Source organism: Astyanax mexicanus, unplaced genomic scaffold (genome assembly GCF_023375975.1).
Source record: "Astyanax mexicanus isolate ESR-SI-001 unplaced genomic scaffold, AstMex3_surface scaffold_34, whole genome shotgun sequence".
NCBI classification, from domain to species: Eukaryota; Metazoa; Chordata; class Actinopteri; order Characiformes; family Acestrorhamphidae; genus Astyanax; species Astyanax mexicanus.
Genome location: NW_026040044.1, coordinates 3384905 through 3409386, shown reverse-complemented (window position 1 = coordinate 3409386; position 24482 = coordinate 3384905). Strand labels below are relative to the sequence as shown.

The window sequence follows — 24482 nt, the reverse complement described above, 5'->3', positions numbered from 1 at the left end:
CCAACACCAACACAACCACCTACCAACACCATAGCAACCGCCTAGCAACACCATAGCAACCACCTAGAAACACCATAGTAACCATCTACCAACATCACCACTGAGCTGCTGGTGTATCTTTACCACCTAACAATGCCACAGCAACCACCTAGCAACACCACAACAACCACCTAGCAACACCACATCAACCACCTAGCAAAACCACAGCAACCACCTAGCAACACCACAGCAACAACCTTGCAACATCACAGCAACCACCTTGCAACATCACAGCAACCACCTAGCAACACCACAGCAACCATCTAGCAACACCACATCAACCATCTAGCAACACCACATCAACCACCTAGCAATACCACAGAAACCACCTAGCAACACCACAGCAACCATCTAGCAATACCATAGCAACTACCTAGCAACACCACAGCAACCACCTAGCAACACCACATCAACAACCTAGCAACACCACAGCAACCTCCTAGCAACACCACAGCAACTAACTGGCAACACCACAGCAACCACCTAGCAATACCACAGAAACCACCTAGCAACACAACAGCAACCATCTAGCAACACCACAGCAACCACCTAGCAATACTATAGCAACTACCTAGCAACACCACAGCAACCACCTAGCAACACCACATCAACAACCTAGCAACACCACAGCAACCACCTAGCAACACCACATTAACAACCTAGCAACACCACAGCAACCTCCTAGCAACACCACAGCAACCAACTGGCAACACCACAGCAACCATCTAGCAATACCACAGCAACCATCTAGCAACACTACATCAACCATCTAGCAACACCACATCAACCACCTAGCAATACCACAGAAACCACCTAGCAACACCACAGCAACCATCTAGCAACACCACAGCAACCACCTAGCAATACCATAGCAACTACCTAGCAACACCACAGCAACCACCTAGCAACACCACATCAACAACCTAGCAACACCACAGCGACCTCCTAGCAACACCACAGCAACCAACTGGCAACACCACAGCAACCATCTAGCAATACCACAGCAACCATCTAGCAACACCACATCAACCATCTAGCAACACCACATCAACCACCTAGCAATGCCACAGAAACCACCTAGCAACACCACATCAACCATCTAGCAACACCACAGCAACCACCTAGCAATACTATAGCAACTCCCTAGCAACACCACAGCAACCACCTAGCAACACCACATCAACAACCTAGCAACACCACAGCAACCTCCTAGCAACACCACAGCAACCAACTGGCAACACCACAGCAACCATCTAGCAATACCACAGCAACCATCTAGCAACACCACATCAACCATCTAGCAACACCACATCAACCACCTAGCAATACCACAGAAACCACCTAGCAACACCACATCAACCATCTAGCAACACCACAGCAACCACCTAGCAATACTATAGCAACTCCCTAGCAACACCACAGCAACCACCTAGCAACACCACATCAACAACCTAGCAACACCACAGCAACCTCCTAGCAACACCACAGCAACCAACTGGCAACACCACAGCAACCATCTAGCAATACAACAGCAACCATCTAGCAACACCACATCAATCATCTAGCAACACCACATCAACCACCTAGCAATACCACAGAAACCACCTAGCAACACCACAGCAACCATCTAGCAACACCACAGCAACCACCTAGCAATACTATAGCAACTACCTAGCAACACCACAGCAGCCACCTAGCAAAACCCACATCAACAACCTAGCAACACCACAGCAACCTCCTAGCAACACCACAGCAACCAACTGGCAACACCACAGCAACCATCTAGCAATACCACATGGTTCATGGCGAAGCTTTGAAAACACATTAGGCTGATTTACTGTAAACAGAGTAAACACTGTAAATCTGTAAATAAATATATTTAAGGTGAAAGAGTTTAAATAGATATATTATTATTATATTTTAGATGTTCTTCGTCTCTGCTGTTTTACAGGTAATGGAGACACTAATGGAGCAGCGAATGGCGTTAATGGAACTTGTTAAATTGCTGTTTCATCATCTGTGACAAGCAAGCTATAACACTTGATCCTCAAAAATATATTATTTTCTATATTGTAGATTTTTACAATACTGATACTGAAGACATCAGGGGTGGGTTTCCCGAAAGCTTCGTAACGCTAAGAACTTCGTTAACTCGTACTTAAGATTGATCGTTAATTAAAGAGTGTTTCCCAAACCCGTGCGTACCTAAAGTACTACGTAAACTCGATCGCAGATTAACGAGTGCCCTGACCCAGTCGTTATTCTTAAAGAGCTTCTTTAGGGGATCTCTACTTGCAGTTCAGCACCTTAAACACCAGGGACCGCCAATTTTGAGGAAGAAAAATGATAATTTCCGTGTTTGAAGCAATTATATTACATTACTATTAATTATAATCAATTATATTACTATATAATTATTAATATTATTATATTATATTATATTACTATTAATTATAATCAATTATATTACTATATAATTATTATTATATTATATTATATTATATTATATTATATTATATTATATTATATTATTTCCCGTGTCTGCGGGTGCTCCGGTTTCCTCCCACAGTCCAAAGAAATTAGTTCAGGCTAATTATATGTCGGATAAAAATTGCCCCTTAGGTGTGAGTGAATGTGTCTGTGTGTCTGTCTGTGTCTGTCTGCCCTGTGATGGATTGGCATCCTGTCCAGGGTGTATACTGCCTTCAGCCCGATGCCGGCTGGTATAGACTCCAGCCACCAAGCATCGACCCCACCCCCCCCCCCCCCCCCGCGCCCCTTAACGGATAAAGCGGTTCACGAGTGAGTAAATGAGTGAATAAGTTATATTATATTATATTATAATGCCAACTGTGGCTTGTAGTCTAACTGGGCAATCAAACCCACGAGTAAATTATTTAAATCCAGATTAGCGATGATAGAAGTCTTGACATTAATGCTGCAAGAAATGCAATCAGTCAATTCCTGCAGATGATGCTCACGGTCTAAGCAAAGCTGCAAAGTCACCAAGTTCATCTGGGCAAACTCTGGGGTGTGTCAGCTCGCAAATATCAGTCAAAAGTTGGACACGTCTCATTCCATGTTTTTTTTTTGTTTTTACATTGTCGATTAATATTAAAACCATGAAAACTAATTGACGCAAATGGAATTAGTAGACAAAAAGGTGCATGGCCTTGACAATCCCCTGACCTAAACCCAACTGAGATGGTGATTTAGGATGAGCTGGAGCTTCACAGTATAAAGTACAAAACATATTTCTGTTGGTTTAAAATGTAATATATATATATATATATATATATATATATATATACACACACAGGAACATATGTATTATTATATTATTTTTATAATATTAAAAATTAGAATAATAATAAATTAATATTACTATCAATATTACTGTTAATAATATTAGTATAATATCTATTAATATAATATATATTAACAATAATAGTTTTAAAAATGTAAAAATAAGTTTAATGTTTTAAAATAGATTAGATTTTCGAGTATTTATTTAGTCATATGTATCTTTAGGAGTATAATGTTGATTATTACAACACATTTCTACGTTTTTAGGGTGTAATAGTGAATAAATACTGCATATTGCAGTGTTGAATCGATATTTGTGGATCGATTGAGCGCGCTGTTTCGGGGGAGGAGTCAACAAAGACGTTCTTTAACCTCGTTCGTTAATTTTCACAGAACTGGCTCGTTCTTTACTCACGTCATTCGTTAGTTCGTTCGTTATTCGCTAAGATTGATCGTTTTCGGGAAACCCACCCCAGAACTATGAGGGACATGTAGAATCGTGTAATTACCAAAAAGTGCTTTTAATACATATTTTTTGTGCGTTCCTTCATAGTTGTGATGTTTTCAATTTTAATCTACAATATATAAAGTAATAAAACAAAAATTCCCTATATTAGAGATACTGAGATTACTGTAGAACTGTTAATCAGATTATATTGGTTAAAATGGTCTGATACATGTATTTCAGCTGGTTGCTTTTATCACTCCCTTGTTTTTTTTGTCCATACGATTTTGTTCACACCTGATATTATTGTAGTTCCTGGGTGATCTTTTTATAATCAGTGTCCTGCATAAAGTGTGAACAGGTGTGAACAGGATCCAGTGTGTAACTTAAGCAATAATACACTATATAACAGGTTCGTGCTGCGGTCGTAGATCACAAATCTCGAGTATACCTCGAGTGCTATAGATCACTAAAATAGGGTCCTAAATCTGTGGTATAATCACAATATTATATATACAAGTGTTGGACAATGAAACTGAAACACCTGTCATCATTTTATTGTGGGATTTTAGGTTTCATGGCTAAATTGGAGCAGCCTGGTGTTCAATCTTCATTAATTGCACATTATTGCACCAGTAAGAGCAGAGTGTGAAGGTTCAGTTAGCAGGGTAAGAGCACAGTTCTGCTCTAAATACTGCAATGCACACAACATTATGGGAGACATACCAGAGTTTAAAAGAGGACAAATTGTTGGTGCACGTCTTGCTGGAGCATCTGTGACCAAGACAGCAAGTCTTTGTGATGCATCAAGAGCCACGGTATCCAGGGTAACGTCAGCATACCACCAAGAAGGACCAACCACATCCAACAGGATTAACTGTGGACGCTGTAAGAGGAAGCTGTCTGAAAGGGATGTTCGGGTGCTAACCCGGATTGTATCCAAAAAACATAAAACCACGGCTGATCAAATCACGCAGAATTCAATGTGCACCTCAACTTTCCTGTTTCCACCAGAACTGTCCGTCACCACAATCAATTATTGTGCTCTAAAACCAGGTGTTTCAGTTTCATTCTATTATATATTATTGTTATTATACCACAGTTCCATTATCACTGTTTATTGAAAGATTGAGGGCCCTATTTTAGTGATCTATAGCGTATCGGTCAATTGCATATGGCACAGCTGGATTTAGGGCATGTCAGAGTGTTTTTTTTGCTATGATAACGGCGGGAAAAGTACACCATGTGCAGCTCGAAAGATGCAAAAGTCATGTACTAATTTTCTAAATTAATTCTGGGCGAAAGATGAAATAAACCAATCAGAGCATCTCTTGATCATCATTCTCTTTAAGAGTAAATCAGGTGAGCTCTGTCTTTGGTGGATTGCTATTGTAACGGTGCAGCTACCTGGACGTGTTCAACAAACTCTTCTCTGCAGAGGAAACTGAGCTGCTGGTTGACGCTGTGAAGGAGCTCCAGCAGCTCAGGTATGCTCTGACTTTGGCAGCTAATTTACAGGAACAGTAAATGTTATTTTATTTAGTATTTTGTTTATTATTGATGTAAAAGTTGGGTTTGTAAACCAGAACACCACGCCCATCAGTTTAGATAAATTCAGAAGAACTGTGGCTATTTTAATTATACTGGCTGTTGGTTGGTGTAAGATAGCGATGAGCATCACAATGCACCTTGTGCAGGGTGTAAGATATGATCTATACACTGTTTGTTCTTTGGTGAAGTACAGAAATATAGATTTACTGGATCTTTTTCTGGTATTTCTTTTTATTGATCATAAGTGTGACTCATTAAAACACCAATCTGTCTAATACTAAGGACCTAATGGCACATTGTTATTGTGTCACGTCTGGTGCTGTTAGCTCCTCTGTCCCTTCCACACCAAGCTCTAACGGAGGTTCTCAGGTTAACAACTACACTACCCAGAATGCACTACCCGCTGACATCACGCATTCACCTGATCACGTGACACCTCACCTGCTTCCACCAGGAAGTCCCGAATACTGATTACTGGCACTATAAAGGTGCACGCCAAACAGACTACCACGCCGCGTATTGTAGGTTCTCCTCGTACAAAGCGTTACTTATCTCTTGTCTCAGTTTACTTTGTGTATGACCTTGCTTTTTGTTTTCTCGACGCCGATTCTTGCCTCTGCCTTTGATATTGGATTGTTTGTGTATGACCTGGACTGTACTTTCACCACCGCCTCTTGGATTACCTCTGATACTGGATTGCTTGTGTATGAACTCTGGACTGTCTCTCGTTTATGGTATGGTTTTGTCTTCATTGCTCTGTCTACTGGTGATCACCCTTGTTTCTGTATCGACCCTGATTTCATCTGTTTATTCCTATAATAAACATATATTGTTTTTATCAGTATCTGCGCTTGTCTGCTATTCTGTTCTGACCATGACATATTGACAGTATGGCCATTATTATTTATTAGTTTATTATTGTTGTTTATTATTATTTTGTTTTTTATTATTGGCTTTTTGTGTTTAAATATTTTTTTCATGCTACATTTTATTTTATACTGGCTTTGTACTTTTATATCAAACGATACATGTCTTGAGATTTTGTATTTTGTATATTATGAATTATGTTTTTACACTTTTTTTACCAAATTTATTTTACCAAAGATTGCAGGCACTGCTAAATGTGTTTACTAATAATGTTTTCTGTTCGTTTGGTTAGCAGGATTAACTGGTTAATTTTTATTATGTGTCTTTAAAAGATTGAATTTGTCTTTCAAGCTGTCCTTTTTTGCTATTATTTAAAAAATTCGGGTAAAATTTGTTTATTTTTTTCCCCACAAATACTGGTTTACGCATGATGTATTACAAAAAAAAAAAGTAAGAAAAGTTTACTTAAAATATTGTATTATCAGGAGTTCTTTAGAAAATCTCATAGTTATGTCCTATAAATGTATTTGAAGGTTTGTGAAATATATCACATTTCTTTTTTAAAAATATATGTATCAGTCTGATGTACGTTTAATTATGTATCAGTAGTGTCACTATTTCATTTTTTTTGTTTTGAGAATATTTCTTTAAACATTTTCATAGCATTAGTGGGGTTTTTTTTCAGAATTTTCCTAAATAGGAATTATTGCATCACACATTTTCATAATATTGCTGGAACATTCTCTGTTACATTACAGCCTAAAGAGCCTCAATAAAAGCTTTTTTTGGAACGTTTAAATAAATGTTTGTATTATTTGGTTTGAAAACATTATACCACATTCATAAATATTATGGATCAGTGTGAAATCTGTAATTATCAGTATCGGCTGTATCATTGTTTGTTTTTTCTTATTTTTGAGATGGTTTCTTTAAATGTTTCAACAGCTTATGTCCTTAACTGGTTTATTCTTGTAAAATAAAACATAAAAACACTTTAAAAATGTGAAAAAATAAGAGATCACTTTAAAAATGATGATTTTCTTTGATTTTACCAAATTAAAAACCTCTGGAATATAATCAAGAGGAAGATGGATGATCACAAACCATCAAACCACCAAACTGAACTGCTTGAATTTTTGCACCAGGAGTAAAGCAGCATAAAGTTACCCAAAAGCAGTGTGTAAGACTGGTGGAGGAGAACATGATGCCAAGATGCATAAAAACTGTGATTAAAAACCAACCAGGATTATTCCATCAAATATTGATTATTTCTGAACTCTTAAAACTTTATGAATATGAACTTGTTTTCTTTGCATTATTTGAGGTCTGAAAGTTCTGCATCTTTTTTTTTTTGTTATTTCAGTAATTTCTTACTTTCTGTAAATAAATGCTCTAAATGAGAATATTTGTATTTGTAATTTGGGAGAAATGTTGTCTGTAGTTTATAGAATAAAACAACAATGTTCATTTTACTCAAACATAAACCTATAAATAGCAAAATCAGAGAAACTGATTCAGAAACTGAAGTAGGCTCTTATTAATGATATATTGGGTTTATAAAGGGGCTGTATTTTGTTTTTTTAGGGATAAAACACAGTGTGCACTGGTCCAGCCCCTCAGAGTGCAGAGTGGGAGGGAGCTGGACACTCAGAAGGAACATCGGGAAGGATCTGATCTGATCTGCTGAACTTTATTTACTGAAATCAGTTTTTTTTTTTATGAAATTTTAACCCAATTTAAAGATCAGAAGGAGGAGATGGGGGTCTCTACAGCAGTGTGTGTTTTTCTACTGACTACAATCGTCCTTTCTACACTCGGAGGTAAGTGCGTATGTGCGCGCGTGTGTGTGTGTGTGTGTGTGTGTGTGTGTGTGTGTGTGTGTGTGTGTGTGTGTGTGAGACGTTAAGAGTAAACGAAAGTAAAGATTTAACAGAAATCTGAACAAAATAAAAATAAGACCGAACTTTAAAACTAACACTTTAATTATTACACTTTTAAAAACAATAATCCAGGGTTTTATTCTAAATCCAGATTCTAACGGTCTCCAGTAAACCGTTATTTGTGAATCACTGCAGTAAAGTTAGTTTCACAATCGCAAATCCACAAAAGTTTCCTGTACAGTTTTTTATTATTCAGCAAAAAAACTGCAACTTTTAGCAAAGTACTACCAAAATCATTGGCAATCAAAACAAGCAGATTTTACTGCGTTTACACTGGAAATATATATATATATATTTAACTGCAGAGATCCTGTTGTTTGAACTGTACTTATGTCGCAGTTACCAGCTTAAGGCACCGTCTACAAATTACCATACACTACCCTGGTGAAAAAAAATATATATATATATATATATATATATATACTTAATTGTACTTAAAACATATTAAGACATGTGTAAGTATGCTGTAAATATGCTAACCGATGTATGTATTTACTTAAAGTATATTAAAAGTACATTAATGTTAAGTTTCATCAAATGTTTGAAAGTAAACTTTGATCATACTTTTTAAAAATTGCAATATAGTGTATTTTTAAAAAATAGACTTCTATGAAGCACACATCCAGTTTAATGAAGTTCAATATACTTCGAAAATACTAATTTCCAAATATACTTTTGTACATTTTTAGCAAAGTGATTCATTAGTTCACATTAAAGGCACACTAGGTAGGATTTCCTTGATTTTTTATATTTTTAAAGAAGTGAAATTACAGCTTGAAACTCACTGCAGCGCTGCATTGAGGTGTAATAGGAGGAATAGTGGTGTTTCTCGTGTCTGTGCCGGAGCTCCTCTGAGCTCAAACCAGACTCTGTATGTTTTCCTAGGCGATAAATTGGGTTTAAGTGTTTGTTTTAACTGCTAAAGCTGAAGGCTAGCAGGCGGAAGCTAGCAGCGATTAGCATTTGCGATTAGCATTAGCGATCAGGTTAAATGTGTAAATATATCATGTTAAGTGTAAAATATGGCTGTTTGTAAGCTTAGCTTGCAGTATATTGCTCCAAATTGAAACCACATTTGAGTCTGGGGCTTGTAAAATCTGATTTTACTGATACTGTGTTTTAGTTTTAATATTATTTCATGCTGTTCTTGTTTGGTGGAGAGGGCTAACAGTGCTACTCTGTTTAAAACACGCTGTTTAATCAGTTCTAGAAACAGAAGAAATGTCTTGTTTCAGTCCTGATTACAATTAAGTAAACATTTCATGCTAAAAGTGACAAATTGATGATGGTTATAATTATTTTCCTGTGCTTTTTACTTTCTGATGGAAAAAAGTAGCTTACATGCAGGTGGATTTTCCACTATTTATGTAGTACATAACAGTCTACTGTATATATATATATATATATATATATATATATATATATATATATATATATATATATATATATATATATATAATACATTTAAAATTGGTTGGTTGAGTTTAAATATCTATAACAGTTTTACAAAGCCTGCAAGTTTAAACCTTTACTTTATATTAATGGTGAGACTCAAGGAGTGAAAACTGTTGTAATAAACATATTGAAGGAAGTATTCTATAACAAAAGGAAAATTAAGGTATGAGGGAAATCTTACTTAAATTCTGTTTTTCCAGAGATATTTTGGAGAAAAAGCTTACTTATAAGTTTTATAATTATTTATACTCTGCATTATATATACCCACGTAGTTTTAATCTCAGTTAATTTACAGATATAGATCAGAACTGTTAATTTTTCTCCAAACATCCAGAAAAACTACCACATATTTTTTTTATGTTGTTATACAGAATTTATTTGGAAACCTTTGGATACTTGGATTTTTGCATAAATTGGTGATTAAATGTGTTCTGATTGTCACGTCTTAGCCCTCTCTCATGTCTCTCTGTGTTTTCCCCACGTGACCTGTACTCCTCTGTGTCTCTTGTCAGTAGATTTCCACCACGTATTTCTCATTTGTAGCTCCGCCCCTTCCCCAGGTGTTTCCGATTCTAGTGTGTTTCCTGTTTCTTTAAATAGATCCCCTGTGCCACTTTGTCTCCGTCGGTCTTTGCACCTTCCTCTGTTGTTTTGTCATTCTCGTGTTTTCTAGCCTAGCCCTCGTTTTCTTAGCTTTAGCCCTTGTCCTTTGTTTATCTCTTGTTTAATGTTTCTAGTTTCTTGTTTATTTAAGTGTTCCCTAGTTCCTTGTATATACCCCTGCTTTGTGTTTATTAGTTTATTGTTTATATTTCCCTGCCCTGTTTGGTTTGTTTATTATTATCGCTCGTTTGTTTTGGTTATTTGTGTTTCTTTGTTTCGTGTTACTCGTTCCTTGTTTCTTTGTTTATTTGTTATTTATTTATTAAATTATTATTTATTTTCACCCTACCTGCACTTGCGTCCGTCTCCTCGTCTCCCTGCCTGGGTCATAACTGACACTGATCTTCATCTAAGTCACAACAATAGACAAACACAGTCTGCTTAAACAAAAACCACACAAAAAACATATGTTTGCATGATTTTATTAAACACAACATGTTAATATTCACAGCGAGGGGAAAAGTATGTGAATCTTTGGATTTAATAACTGGTTGATCCTCCTTTATCAGCAAAAACCTCAACCAATGGTTTCCTGTAGCTGCAGATCGGGGGTACGTTTCCCAAAAGCTCAGTTGCTAACTACGTTAGCAACTTACATAGTCTGGACGATGCAGCTGCGACGCAGGTGTTTCCCAAAAGCGTGGTTGGAACTATGGAGGTAACCACGTTAGTAACTTGCATAGTGCGAACCTTAGTTAAGCTACTCAGGTGTTTCCCAAAACCGTAGTTCCAGCGAATGTTCGCAACTACTGTGGTTCAGCTGCTTCGTTCCAACTACAGCTCTAGACCTGTCGTTAGGAGCTTAGTTCCTGGTGATTGCGTCATCAGTGACGCAAAGTGCAGACGATGGGAGGGTAGGATTCAGAAAGCTGATAAATCATTAATATTGCTGCACGAGGATTTAAGATGTCAATGTTTTGAACATGTACCTAATTATTTTAGTACTGTTTGTGTTTATTACAATTATTAAGTCACTTCACTTTTACCCATGTGTGCCCAGGGCAAATAAATTAATGCAATACTCAAATGTATTTAGAAAACGTAAGAAAATTGGCCATTTTTAGTGTATGTCTTCAACCTCAAATGTATTTTACAGTCTTGGAAATATATATGTCAATTATTGAAGCAAGCATCTCTTGCGTAAAGATACCTTAGTGCTGTGAACCTTTATGATTTAGTATATTTTTTACACCCACTGTACTATATGCACTCTCTGAAAAAGGGTACCAAACAGTCACTGGGGAGTTGCTTTAAAATGGCTTTAACGTACACACCTGTGCGTTACGGACCTTTGAGGGTACATTTACATTGTTTGTACCCAGCTGAAAAAAATATCTATACAGTAGGCAAGAACGTGTCTTTTAATAATATATTCATAACAAGAAAAACAAAGGAAAAAGTTTCTTAAAACAAAAGTGAAAATTATAGAGACATTTAATAATTAGGTAAAGAAAGGAAACATAACATGTTACAGTCCAAACATATTTTCAACTAGCTGCTGTCTTATTTGTTGGCCTGCAGGATTCCCTGGTTGTAGATGATCAAACACAGCATCCTCAGCATCCTCGACAGGCATGTACTCATCCTCTGGCAACTGCACATTTGCCTTCAGGGCAGTGTTGTGCAACAGTGCTGTTACCACCACCACAGCACAGCATTTTGTGGGATGCAGTTGTAGGCCACCAGCAGACCTGCTCAGACACCGGAAACGCTGCTTCCACAGACCAATGGCCCTCTCCACCACAGCACGAGTTTGGGTATGAGCACTGTTGTACCGCTCTTCTGCCTCAGTGCGTGCCTGCTGGATGGGTGTGAGTAGGTAGGGGCGCAAAGGGTAGCCACTGTCTCCCAGGAGCCAGCTGCCCTTAAAACCACCACCTTCTGCCACCTGACAGAGAGCAGAGTTGGCCCAGATGAATGAGTCATGAGTACTCCCTGGCCACTTGGCTACGATGTCTGTAAATACACCCTGAGAGTCACACACCACCTGGACATTCAGAGCAGGGTATCCTTTCCGGGAGAAGTAGGCTGGTTCATTGAGAGATGGCCTAGCAATTTGGATCAGGGTGCCATCGATCACACCAATGACTTGTGGGAAGTTGGCAATAGCATGAAAGCTGTGGTTAACCCTGGCAATGTCTTCTGCAGAACTCGGAAAGGTCATCCTCTCATTAAGCTGTAACAGTGTCTGGGTTACAGCTGTTACAGCTCTGCTCACAGACGATTTACTGAGACCCAGTCCATCTCCCAGTACCTCATAAAAACTACCTGAGGCATAATAACGCAGCGCGGCTAACAACTGCACTGTTGGACTTAAAGCGTAGTTGCGTCTGGTGGCCCTCAACAGATGAGGATGAACAAAATGAAGCAACTCCTCAATAGCTGCTCGAGAGAGGCGATATTTTCGGATGATTGCCTCATCTGAAAGGACCTCAAGGGGGTTAAAGGTGGTGCGTATGAAAGCATTCATATATACCACCTCACTACGGCGCCTACGCTGGCGATTAAGTTCAATGATGCGCTGTAATGCTGCCATTGTGCCAAGGGCCTCACATGTGTCTGCATCATATATAGGGAACAGGAAATACTTGGAGTTAATTGATAGGCAGTGCTCATTGGTTATTCTACATCATCAGGTGAAAGTGTTAAAAGCAGCAATTAGTGTGAATGAATAAAATGACCACTGTATTTATTTATTATTGGTTGTAGACACATTCTTTATACCCATTTATACAAAATATTTTAATTATTTATTAGCTATCCTAAGCCTTTTCTCTTTATACCTGATGGTTTGGTGGTATGTGTGACCATTAAAAAAGCATTGTGCAGTAGGATATGTTGTGCACAGCAGAGACATGTTGATTAAAGGAACAAAGGAGCAAACATCATTCCCTCTACACTTTTATAGAAAAGTATTTCTCATCCTGTCCCTGTATTCTTTTTTCAAACATATTATTTTAAATAATTAAATCATACTGGGGGGTATTTAGAATCTAGGGGGAGGGGGGTTTATAATCTAGTAGTTGGAGATGCAATAAAATACTTGCATTTACTTAGAAAAACATGTCAGAATGTCTGGTTTCATGGATACAGGTGTACAAATTTAATCATCACTTCATACAAATGCTTTCAACATTTTAATGCACCAGAGCCCCGTTGGCCAGACTGCGTCTGTTTCCACCTCCCACGACTAGGACGAGGGGTTGGATTTTGAGAGGCATGTGGGCCCGATTTCCAGGCCTTTTAAAACAAAAAAAGGATGGGGTTGCAGAAGGGTCACTCAGGGTCTGTAAACATGAAATGAGTAATTAGTCTTTATGCAACCAGCAAATTATATAATGCAAGGACATTGCAATATTAACTTACTCTCAGAGGTGGGGATGTACATAGTGACACTGGGCCTGCTGGCCTGTTGGACCAGTAAGGCCATTTTTTCCCTCCGGTAGGCCATTGTCTCCTCGTGCTGTCTCCTCATCTCTCCCCTCAGGGCTGCCAGTTCTTCCCTGATGCCCCTCAGAACTGATATTTTTTCCCCTTCAGACCTGAGAAGCTCTTCACTGCACTGGCACCTGATGGTTCTGCGCCGGCGAGTCTGGGTGAGTGAGGGGCGCAGTGGTGAGGCAGCAGAACGGGTGCAAGAGCTTCCAGACTGAGGGGATTCCGAGGGTTCAGGGGACAGAGCAGACCTTGAGGACTGACGGCCATAGCAGGGTGCGCCATATGTTGAGGGATCCTGGGCTGATATGGCTGATGTAGAGGGATCCTGGGCTGATATGGCTGATGTTGAGGGGGCCTGGGCTGGGACAGATGATGTTGAGGGGGCCTGGGCTGGGACGGCTGATGTTGAGGGGGCCTGGGCTGGGACAGCCGATGTTGAGGGGGCCTGGGCTGGGACGGCTGATGTTGAGGGGGCCTGGGCCTGCAGAGAAACAGATGTTAAAGGGCCAGGAGGAGGTGGGGGGGGGGGGGCTGAAGTCTGTGAGGTGTGCAAGCCACACACATCTATGCCCCCTGGGACTCCCTCCAGCACTTCTGGGCCTAGGATGGCCACAACTCTCTCCTCCTCAGGGGTAAGAGGGGGCAAACTGATGCTCCCACCACCAGTCCGCTGTTGTTCTCTCCTTAGAGCTGCAGCCTTCCTCTTCGTAACACTGGAGTAGTCTCTCCATTTGCCCCTCACGTCCTCTGCAGTGCGTCTCCATCCATGACCCACTGCATTCACCTTTTCAGATATATCTTGCCATATTTTTTTTTTCTCAGCATTTGTCACATTATTTTTGAGCTTCGAGAAAATTGTGTGCCGGTGTAGGTAGACCTCATCTACCAGCACACTAAGTTCCCTGGCTGAAAATTGTGGCTTTCTTGCCATTGGTGCTTAGGCCTATAGGACAACCGGCCTTTAGCACTAGAGCTTAAATACTATAGGGTGTTAACAAAAAGCAGATGCATTGAGTTACCTAATTACTACCCTGGAGTTAACAGGGCCAGAGAATGTATCATTTACCACGTGTGTGTTTCTAGGCCTATACAAATGTTATCAATTAGTCTTTGTTTAATAATGTATATAACAGAAAATAAATATGTATAGGCAACAATAATAGATATTTTTGAAATGCCATGAAATAAACATAAAAAAGGTATAAAATCTCTATATCTCTGTTGTACTACCCTGTCAAACCGTGCTACCCTAGTTTATATGGAAACGTGAAAATTGACAGAAAAAGCCCAATATTAAACATGCTTTCGGTAGGATATGCTCACTTATTATTACTTTTATTATTATTAACCCTCATTTACGCATTTGTAAAAAAGCAAGGGGGTTCCGGTTGTTTAATGCACCAAAGAAGAACAGATTTACCATAAAAAATTATAATTACAAAAAAAAATATTGTATCCGCGCATGCGCACTGGAGTTGAGAAGCACATTTCGATAGGTAGCACAACTCGACAGAACACCGGCCGCTGTCGAGCTCACCCTGCTGAGGCACTGAGTAACACACATTTCTCAGTTCTTATATTAATAAGACTCATTCAGAATGGCGATTATTTTATTTAAAAAAAATATTGCAATAGCAAATATGTGTATGTTTTTTTAGGTAACACTGTCTGTTACAAATTAGAATTATTATATAGCAATTATTGTGTACATTGTACTTGCAGTTCATTGTTATTTTATTAATAGTATTGTTGTCCGTTATGTTCTTGTGATAATTACAATATAAATAGCCTAAATTATATATTAGTAACATATTTTTGGCATAATATTTGACAGATTGTGAGTTTTGCACGTTTTCTGCTGGGAAAGTCTGGCCGAACACATCTGGAAACACCTTAGTTAAGACCACGGTGGTTCAAACCAACATAGTTCAGACTTCTGTGGTACCAACAAAGTACGATGGTTTCGGGAAACGGTCGTACTTCAGATGTTAGTTAGTTTAACGATGCATCGTACCACGTTAGTTCAATGCTAGGCTCCGTCGTTGTACGGGAAACGCACCCCAGACCTGCAGAACGGTCAGGAGGAATTCTGGATCATTCCTCTTCACTAAACTGTTTCAGTTCAGCTATAATATTATGGGATATCTGGTGTGAATCGCTCTCTTGAGGTCATGATGCTGCAGCATCTCAGTTGGGTTCAGGAGGTCAGGACTCTCCAGAAGGAGTATTTATTTTCTTCTGTTGAAGTCGTTCGGTTGTTGATTTTGGGTCGTTGTCCTGTTGCATCATCCATCCTCTGTTGAGCTTCAGGTGGCAGACAGATGTTCGCAAGTGCCAAAGATTTCTGTATTCAGTCTTCAGCTGACACTCTAGGATTCTTCCTCACCTCATTGATCATTTTGCATGTGCTGTGCTCTTACAGTCATCTTTACAGGACTTTACCACGCCTAGAGAGAGTAGCAGCAACAGTGCTGAACTTTCTCCATTTGTAGAGCGTCTGTCTTACCGTGGACACGTGAACATCAAGGCTTTTAGAGATACTTTTATAACCCTTTCTTTCCAGCTTCATGCAAGTCAACAATTCTTGAACGCAGGTCTTCTGAGAGCTTGATCTTTTGTGTGAGGCATGATTCACATCAAGCAATCAAGCTTCTTAAGAAGAGCAAACTCAAAACTGCCGCTTAAACCAACACATCCTTTAATCTCATCACAACCTGCCTCCAATTAGCTCTTAGAAAAGATCATCATTAGTCTAGGGGTTCACATACTTTTATCCCCCTCACTGTGTGAATGTTAACATGTTGTGTTCAATAAAACCATGCAAAGATATATAATTTTGTTTTGTCTGGTGTTAGTTTAAGCAGACTGTGTTTGTCTATTGTTGTGACTTAGATGAAGATCAGAATACATTTAATGACCAATTTATGCAGAAATCAAAGTATAATCCCTTAGTATAAGGATTCACATACTTTCTCTTGCTACTGTATGATTTTTCAGACAAACTAAGTCCTTTGCTCTGTTTTTTTGAGGTCTGTAACCTGTTTCTCCATCTCTCCTCCAGAGAGACACTCCCTGTACTACATTTACACCGGCCTCAACAAAGACCTGGATCTACCAGGAATCTACGAGTTCACAGCTCTGGGGCTGCTGTGTGACCGAGAGATCGACTACTACAACAGTAAGGAGCAGAAGAAGATTCCTAAACAGAGCTGGATGATGGAGAAGATGCAGGAAGATTACTGGGAAAAAGGAACCCAGTCTCGCAAGAGTAAAGAACAGTGGTTCAAGGTCAACGTGGATATTCTGATGCAGAGGATGAACCACAATAGCACGGGTTAGTGATTCATCAGTTACACAAGTGGACAAACTGTTGGTTTCCTGCAGGTAAAGAAAGGAAAACCTAGAAATGGTCACAAAAAATAGCTGAGAAGAAAACTAACTAACTAACTAACTAAAACTAAAAATCAGCTAATGAAAATCAGCAGAATCTTGGATTAAAATGATGGTTCCCGTTGAAAAGATTGGAAATAATTTGGGAATGTTAAACTGTAATAAGCATCACAGGTGTCTTTAAACTCGTCTTCAAAATCAGTCAATCTGCCCATTTTAACCCTCCTATTATGTTCGTCAGGAACAGCAATGGTGTTCCAAGGTCATTTTAAACCAGTTTGTGTTAAATTAACAAAAAGACGTCTGAAACCCCAAAAAATCCTAACAAGCAGTGTGAATATATTTTATTACTAAATCCATTACTAATTGTTCTATCAATATTTAGTGCAATGTTTTTTTTTACCTTTAACAGGTGGTAATGTTTCAATTAGGATAATTTACTCGTTTTTCATTAAAATACAACAAATACCTGTTCAAACTTTCTTAATGTTCCCTACTTTATTACTTTTAAAAGACCTACAGAGATATAAAACACAATAGTTTTACACAACACTGAAACATAACACTGCAATTGTGTTTTAGTTTTAGTTTTTGTAGGGGGTGGTTGCAAATATGTGAGATAATTCATTTTCATTTTATATGTTGATTAGTCTAATTAAGGCAAGCAGAAGACGTTTCATACTAAAAAAATACTATTTTTCTTAGATTTTCAAACTTTAAAACAAGTCAAATTGACCTGGAACATTAAAAGGTAAATACTTATCAGTGGTAAAAGCTATAAAACCGTCTTCTGAACTGTAGCTAACCTCCCTGGACGTGACCGTAAGAGGAAAACTGATGACAGATCGAGGAGACGTTTAATACGACCGCTAATCAAAGAGCCCAGAACAACTTCTACAGAGATTCAGAGATAAAATCCAATATCAAAGTACATCAAAGTGTCAGATCACAAAAAAAGACACTGTTTTAGTAAAAGTGAATTCAATAAAACATGACTTAGGAGGAAGGAAATCACTGTTAAGGGGACGAATCATAAAAAGGTGAGACTGGAATTTGCCAGAAAGCATATTGAAAAGCCAACAAGGCTACGTTCACATTACCAAGCTGAAGTGATTCAAAGCAGATTTCTTTTGCTAAATGTGTCTCAGATCTGATTTTTTCATGGCTGTGTGAACATGCAAAATCCGACATGAATGTGAACAGTCAATCTGAATTAATGCGTCTTTTTGCTTTTACACATTAGCATTTGCTAGTATTGACCCACGCCCTTGACTGGGCAAAGAAGAAGAAAAGAGGGGGAGCGAACTCAGAGTATTGGGGTGGAGTTCGGGGCAGCTTCGCTGTAAAGCGTGAAGCCGAAGCCCCCCCTCAAACGAAGAGAAACACGAGGAAGGAGGAAGATGGGGAGGAGGTGGGTGCGAGGTTTGTTCAATGAGCAGGTAGAGAGGAAGTGACTGTTTAAATAGGGAAGGAAGTGGGAGGAGTGAGGGCGTGGATCACTCCCAAAACTTAGTTATGACTTATAACTCCACTTAGCATTAGCGCTACGTGCTTCTCTCTTGTACTCACACTTTATCTCTTAGTGCAGCTGTGCAGCTATAGCTGCAAAAAAAAAACAGCAAAAGCAAACCAAAGCCTGGCATTTTTTTTCACCTCCTCGACCTGAGTATATACAGTGCCTTGCAAAAGTATTCATCCTTGATCTTTTCAACCTTTTGCCACATTTCAGGCTTCAAAATATAAAGATATGAAATTGTAATTTGTTTTTGTGAAGAATCAACAAGTGGGACACAATCGTGAAGTGGAACAAAAGTTATTGGATATTGTAAACTTTTTTTTTAAATAAAAAACTGAAAAGTGGGGCGTGCAATATTATTCAGCCCCATGTGTTAATACTCTGTAGTGCCACCTTTTGCTGTGATTACAGCTGCAAGTCTCTTGGGGTTTGTCTTTATCAGTTCTGCACATCGAGAGACTGAAATTTTTGCCCATTCTTCTTTATAAAACAGCTGGGGCTCAGTGAGGTTGGACGGAGAGCGTTGGTTTGTGATGAACAGCAGTTTTTTTCAGCTCTTTCCACAGATTCTCCATTAGATTCAGGTCTGGAATTCGACTTTCTGCCATTCGAACACCTGGATACATTTATTTGTTTATTCCATTGTAGAGTTTGCTTTATGTTTTGGATCATTGTCTTGTTGGAAGATAAATCTCCGTCTCAGTCTCAGGTCTTTTACAGACTCCAACAGGTTTTCTCTTTCTAGAATGATCCTGTATTTATTTATCTCCATCCATCTTCCCATCAATTTTAACCATCTGAAGAAAAGCAGGCCTAAACCATGATGCTGCCACCACCATGTTTCACAGTGGGGATCAGGGTGTGTTCAGGGTGATGGGCTGTGTTACTCTTCATGGTTATGGGTCCATCAACAAGACAATGACCCAAAAACAGTCTGTTCAAACCTGAGACAGCTGGAGGAGTTTGTTAAACTTGTATTTATTATTTCAGTGACCATTGTGGTTTTTTCTTTCTTTAACATCAGTAAACCAACAATATGTTCCATGTGTGTGTTGATAATTATTTGTATCCACTGTATGTTTTTTAATGTTTTATGCTGTGATTATGGGTCTTTTCTGTTCTAATTTCAGATCTTCATGTTCTTCAGTGGAGATACGGCTGTGAGATCGAGGAGTCCAGTGGAGAGGTGAAGTTTCTGAGAGGGATTAGTGAGTTCGGTTATGATGGATCAGATTTTCTCTCCTTTGATATTGAAAACAGGCTCTGGATCACTTCAGTTCCACAAGCTGAACCAACCAAGAGGAAATGGGATTCTGTGGCCATCCTGGGACAGTACACCAAGGGCTACCTGGAGAAAGAGTGTGTGCTGTTGCTCACCAAGTTCCTGGAGTACAGAAAAGAATCACTGCAGAAAGCCGGTGAGTCTCAGGGTGTTTATATACAGCTGCAAGAAAAAGTAAGTGAACTCTTTGGGATTATACTTGGATTTCTGCATAAATTGGTGATTAAATGTGTTCTGATCTTCATCTACATCACAACAATAGACAAACACAGTCTGATTAAACTAAAACCACAAAAAAATACATGTTAATATTCACAGTGAGAGTAAATAAAAGTATGTGAATCTTTGGATTTAATAACTGGTTGATCCTCCTTTATCAGCAAAAACCTCAACCAATGGTTTCCTGTAGCTGCAGATCAGACCTGCAGAACGGTCAGGAGGAATTCTGGATCATTCCTCTTCACTAAACTGTTTCAGTTCAGCTATAATATTATGGGATATCTGGTGTGAATCGCTCTCTTGAGGTCATGATGCCGCAGCATCTCAACTGGGTTCAGGAGGTCAGGACTCTCCAGTAGGAGTATTTATTCATTTTCTTCTGTTGAAGTCGTTCGGTTGTTGATTTACTTCTATGTTTGGGTCGTTTTTCTGTTACATCATCCTTCCTCTGTTGAGCTTCAGTTGGAGGACAGATGGTTCTAAGTGTTAGCATGTGCCAGAGATTTCTGTATTTAGTCTTCAGTCGACATTCTAGGATTCTTCCTCACCTCATTGATTTACCTCATGCTGCGCTGTGCTCTTACAGTCATCTTTACAGGACTTTACCACGCCTAGGGAGAGCAGCAGAAACAGTGCTGAACTTTCTCCATTTGTAGAGCGTCTGTCTTACCGTGGACACATGAACATCAAAGCTTTTAGAGATACTTTTGTAACCCTTTTCAGCTTCATGCAAGTCAACAATTCTTGATCGTAGGTCTTCTGAGAGCTTGATCTTTTGTGTGAGGCATGATTCACATCAAGCAATGCTTCTTAAGAACAGCAAACTCAAAACTGGTGTGTGTTTTTATAGGGCGGGGCAGCTTTAACCAACACATCCGTTAATCACATCACATCACAACACATGTGTGGTATTAGTTTAAGCAGACTGTGTTTGTCTATTGTTGTGACTTAGATGAAGATCAGAACACATTTAATGACCAATTTATGCAGAAATCCAAGTATAATCCCAAAGGGTTCACATACGTTTAAATGCAACTGCACTTATTTTCACGGTATGTTTCCTTTTTTCTTAGCACCACTGGATGTTCAAGTTTTCGCAAAACCATCAGTAAGTGACTCGAGTAAGCTGACGCTGACCTGCCTGGCTACTGGATTCTACCCCAAAGACGCGACAGTGATCTGGAGAAGATCCAGCTCACCTCTATCTGAAGATCTGATCACATCTTCTGGAATCAGACCCAATGATGATGGAACCTACCAGCTGAGGAAGAGTGTGGAGATACTGGGAGCTGAGAAAGACCAGTACGAGTGTTACGTGACTCACAGAACCCTCAAAGAACCAGTCATTAAAAAACTGGGTAAATATATCAGATTTTTTAAACATTTGTCATTCTCTGTAAAAAACGTCCATTTCTTAAGTACTGCATGAACTTTCTCCAAAATTAAAGTGACATTCCCTAGATTTTTGGTGAGAATTTGTAATTGCATTGAGAAAGGGTCGGCAATAGGCGAAGCACATTGCATGAAATTGCATCTGGCCCGTGAGGTTGTTTGAACTATTATGAACGATAAAAATAAAAAAATGAATATGTAAATAAAATGTTTCTCTGGTGAGCTTTTGTTTACGTTCCTCTAATAGTGAACAAATGCTGTATTATTAGACGTGGTTGTTGCAGGGTGGAGATATTCTTTTTTTTTTTTTTTTTTTGTATTTCAAACATTTTAACAGATTACAAAGGGAAATTTCAGCAAAATCATTATTTTCCAGTCCTTTCTTATTTTTTTTTTTTTTGTTGTTGCTAAAATTTATCGCTATTGGGAAACTCACCCTTATTGAAGTTTAAAACTTTAGAACCAAGTTTAGAAAAAGTTTGCATGCAATTAATCTGTTGTTTTTGTTTCAGAATTAACTACCCTGTAATTCTTTTTTTTTATTTTTTTTATACAAATCTCCCAGTAACTTTTTTTATACTTTTTCTTTTCAGGTGGAGCACCAATCAACACCGATCTCCCAGAAGAGTTAGAAATGCTTCCATCCTTTTAAGCTTCTGCTCACCTGATGGTGATTAATGGGGTGAAACATGGTCAGATTAAGAAAAATAATCACCATTTACTGAAACTGAGCTGTCTTTTTTCTATTGAAATAATTCAAATAAGTTTACTTATACTTATTGTGGAATTAATGCATTTAAACTACGAACATATACATCTAAACAAGATTTTAGGATTTTAAAATAGTCCTGATGTGCTTTTATATCTTCTAAACACAAAATCTGCATGAAATTATACATACCTTTATTTACACTGCTGCCATATATAAGGGTCATTCCACTGAATAGGTGCCATTACTGTCCCCAGGAAATGACATGTATAAATGTGCACACAAAATAACTTTAAAATACATTTTATTACTAAGCATAGTGTGTTGTACATTGACCTAATTCCAAAAGAAAAATATGTAATTAAAAAAATTATTAACATCTACTTACAACACTGAAAAAATAGCATTTGTTACCTGTTACTTCCACTCTCTAACTATAAACTTTACCATAAAATATAATGATTAAAATCCTTTAGCATTGTTGTGCGACTCCAAATCCCATCTATGCTTTAAAAATATTTTTTCATAATAAATTCATAATATTTAAGTTAAAATACACAATTTAGTTGTGTCCCTGGGTTTCACTCAGTCCTGTTACCGTAACACATTACCCCTGAATCTGAAACACCTGGAACATTCTACAACAGGAAGTCACATCTACAACAGGAAGTGACATCAGCTGGTTCTGGTTCTGAAGATCATGTGAAGAACAGAATTAAGTTCCTCGTTAGTTTTTTTCTGTATATTTGATCTTATTGTAATGATGACTGAGGAGCTCAATCTCAACACATCCCATTTTTTTATCTTTAAAATACAAATTTTGGGGAAAAAATCACTAGAATGAGCTCAGTGTCCTCATGCTATTAGCATAGCCGCCATTTAGCTATCATTCATGTTTTTGCTAATTCTATGCCAAAAACGTATTTGTTACTTTAATTCATGTTACTCATAACATAAAAAGTAACAGGAGTGAGTTTCAGTAACAGGAGTGAGTTTCAGTAACAGGAGTGAGTTTCAGTAACAGGAGTGAGTTTCAGTAACAGGAGTGAGTGCCAGTAACAAGAGTGAGTTTCAGTAACAGGAGTGAGTTTCAGTAACAGGAGTGAGTGCCAGTAACAGGAGTATTTTTTTTTGGTCATAGATATCAATTACTTCAACATGCAGTCTATAATTATTTCTTTAAAATAATGTTTTTCTTGAGAGAAAATTAAAGGAATTAGTGGACTTGCTTTTAAACATGCTTTTTAAATTTATGAGTTTTGTAAAAATACTCAGATTAGAAACCTTGTAGAAAAAATGAAGTAAAGCTGCCTGAGTTTGACCAGTACATGTTATGAATAGTTAAATATATGTGTTATTAGATTCAGAGTTGAAAAAAGATAAAACATTAAGTTTAATTTGGTTTAATTCAGAGTTACAACAAGCAAATGGCACTGATTCGATGGAACGGCCCATATATATATAATCACAGCCTCTGCAGGCATTTAATCCAGTATATTACTAATGCATTGTTATTCTGTGAATTTTATTTCAGAATATAATAAATAAAATATCTACACCATCATTGTGGTCTGTTTCTTTTCTATTGTTTAGTTGTAATTCTAATACGAGATCCATTCAGAAAGCTCCAGTGTGTGCTCCTCAGGTAGTCCAGGGTGGTTTATAGGGTCAGTATCCTGTTTTAGATCAGATCTTTGAAGGAATTGATTTTTGTAACAGATATTTGCACGCCTGCATTCAGGACTGTATGTATTTTTGGAGATTAATGATATAACAGTATGTCATTTTTTAGATTTAGATCTTTAGCATTATTGACAGTAATGAAGTACATTTAATTGGTTGTTGCACGTATTATTGTACACCCATTAATATTATGCAAATTGAGTACTCTATGAACTCTATTATATATTATATTTTATATATTCACAAATTCAATAGCATTTCAGCAACTGTGTTTAATACAGTTAGGTGGCAGCAAACACACACACACACCCTTTATATTTACAATACAAGCCAAGCCTATAGTATATTAAATGTAATATATTTAAAAATCAATAGAATTGAAACTATATTACACAGAAAATTAAATACAAGTGCGTATACATTTTTAAATATATAAAATTGTATATACAGCAGAATTGGCACTTTATTCAAATTCTAAAGGTGTGTGTTTGCATACACACTTGTCTTTAGTTTTCTGTGTTTTATGTAGTTTAGATTCTATTGTTTTTAAATATATAACATTTAATATACAATAGATTTGGCACCT

General features: G+C 37.9%; 1 protein-coding gene across 1 annotated transcript; it reads left to right on the top strand.

Moving 5' to 3' along the window:
* Positions 1-7813: 7813 nt before the first annotated feature.
* Positions 7814-23777, top strand: LOC125790050 (zinc-alpha-2-glycoprotein-like). Its single transcript, XM_049473160.1, has 5 exons — positions 7814-8028; positions 16767-17039; positions 19742-20029; positions 21186-21470; positions 22098-23777. Exons 1-5 carry the CDS (start codon positions 7965-7967, stop codon positions 22154-22156), a joined length of 969 nt encoding a protein of 322 aa, XP_049329117.1. The 5' UTR covers positions 7814-7964; the 3' UTR covers positions 22157-23777.
* The last annotated feature ends 705 nt before the right edge of the window (positions 23778-24482 follow it).

Coding starts and splice junctions, on each gene's coding strand:
- LOC125790050 (XM_049473160.1), top strand. CDS start 7,965: ATGGGGGTCTCTACAGCAGTGTGTGTTTTTCTACTGACTACAATCGTC. Junction 17,040..19,741: donor GATGAACCACAATAGCACGG/GTTAGTGATTCA, acceptor TTCTAATTTCAG/ATCTTCATGTTCTTCAGTGG. Junction 20,030..21,185: donor AGAATCACTGCAGAAAGCCG/GTGAGTCTCAGG, acceptor CTTTTTTCTTAG/CACCACTGGATGTTCAAGTT.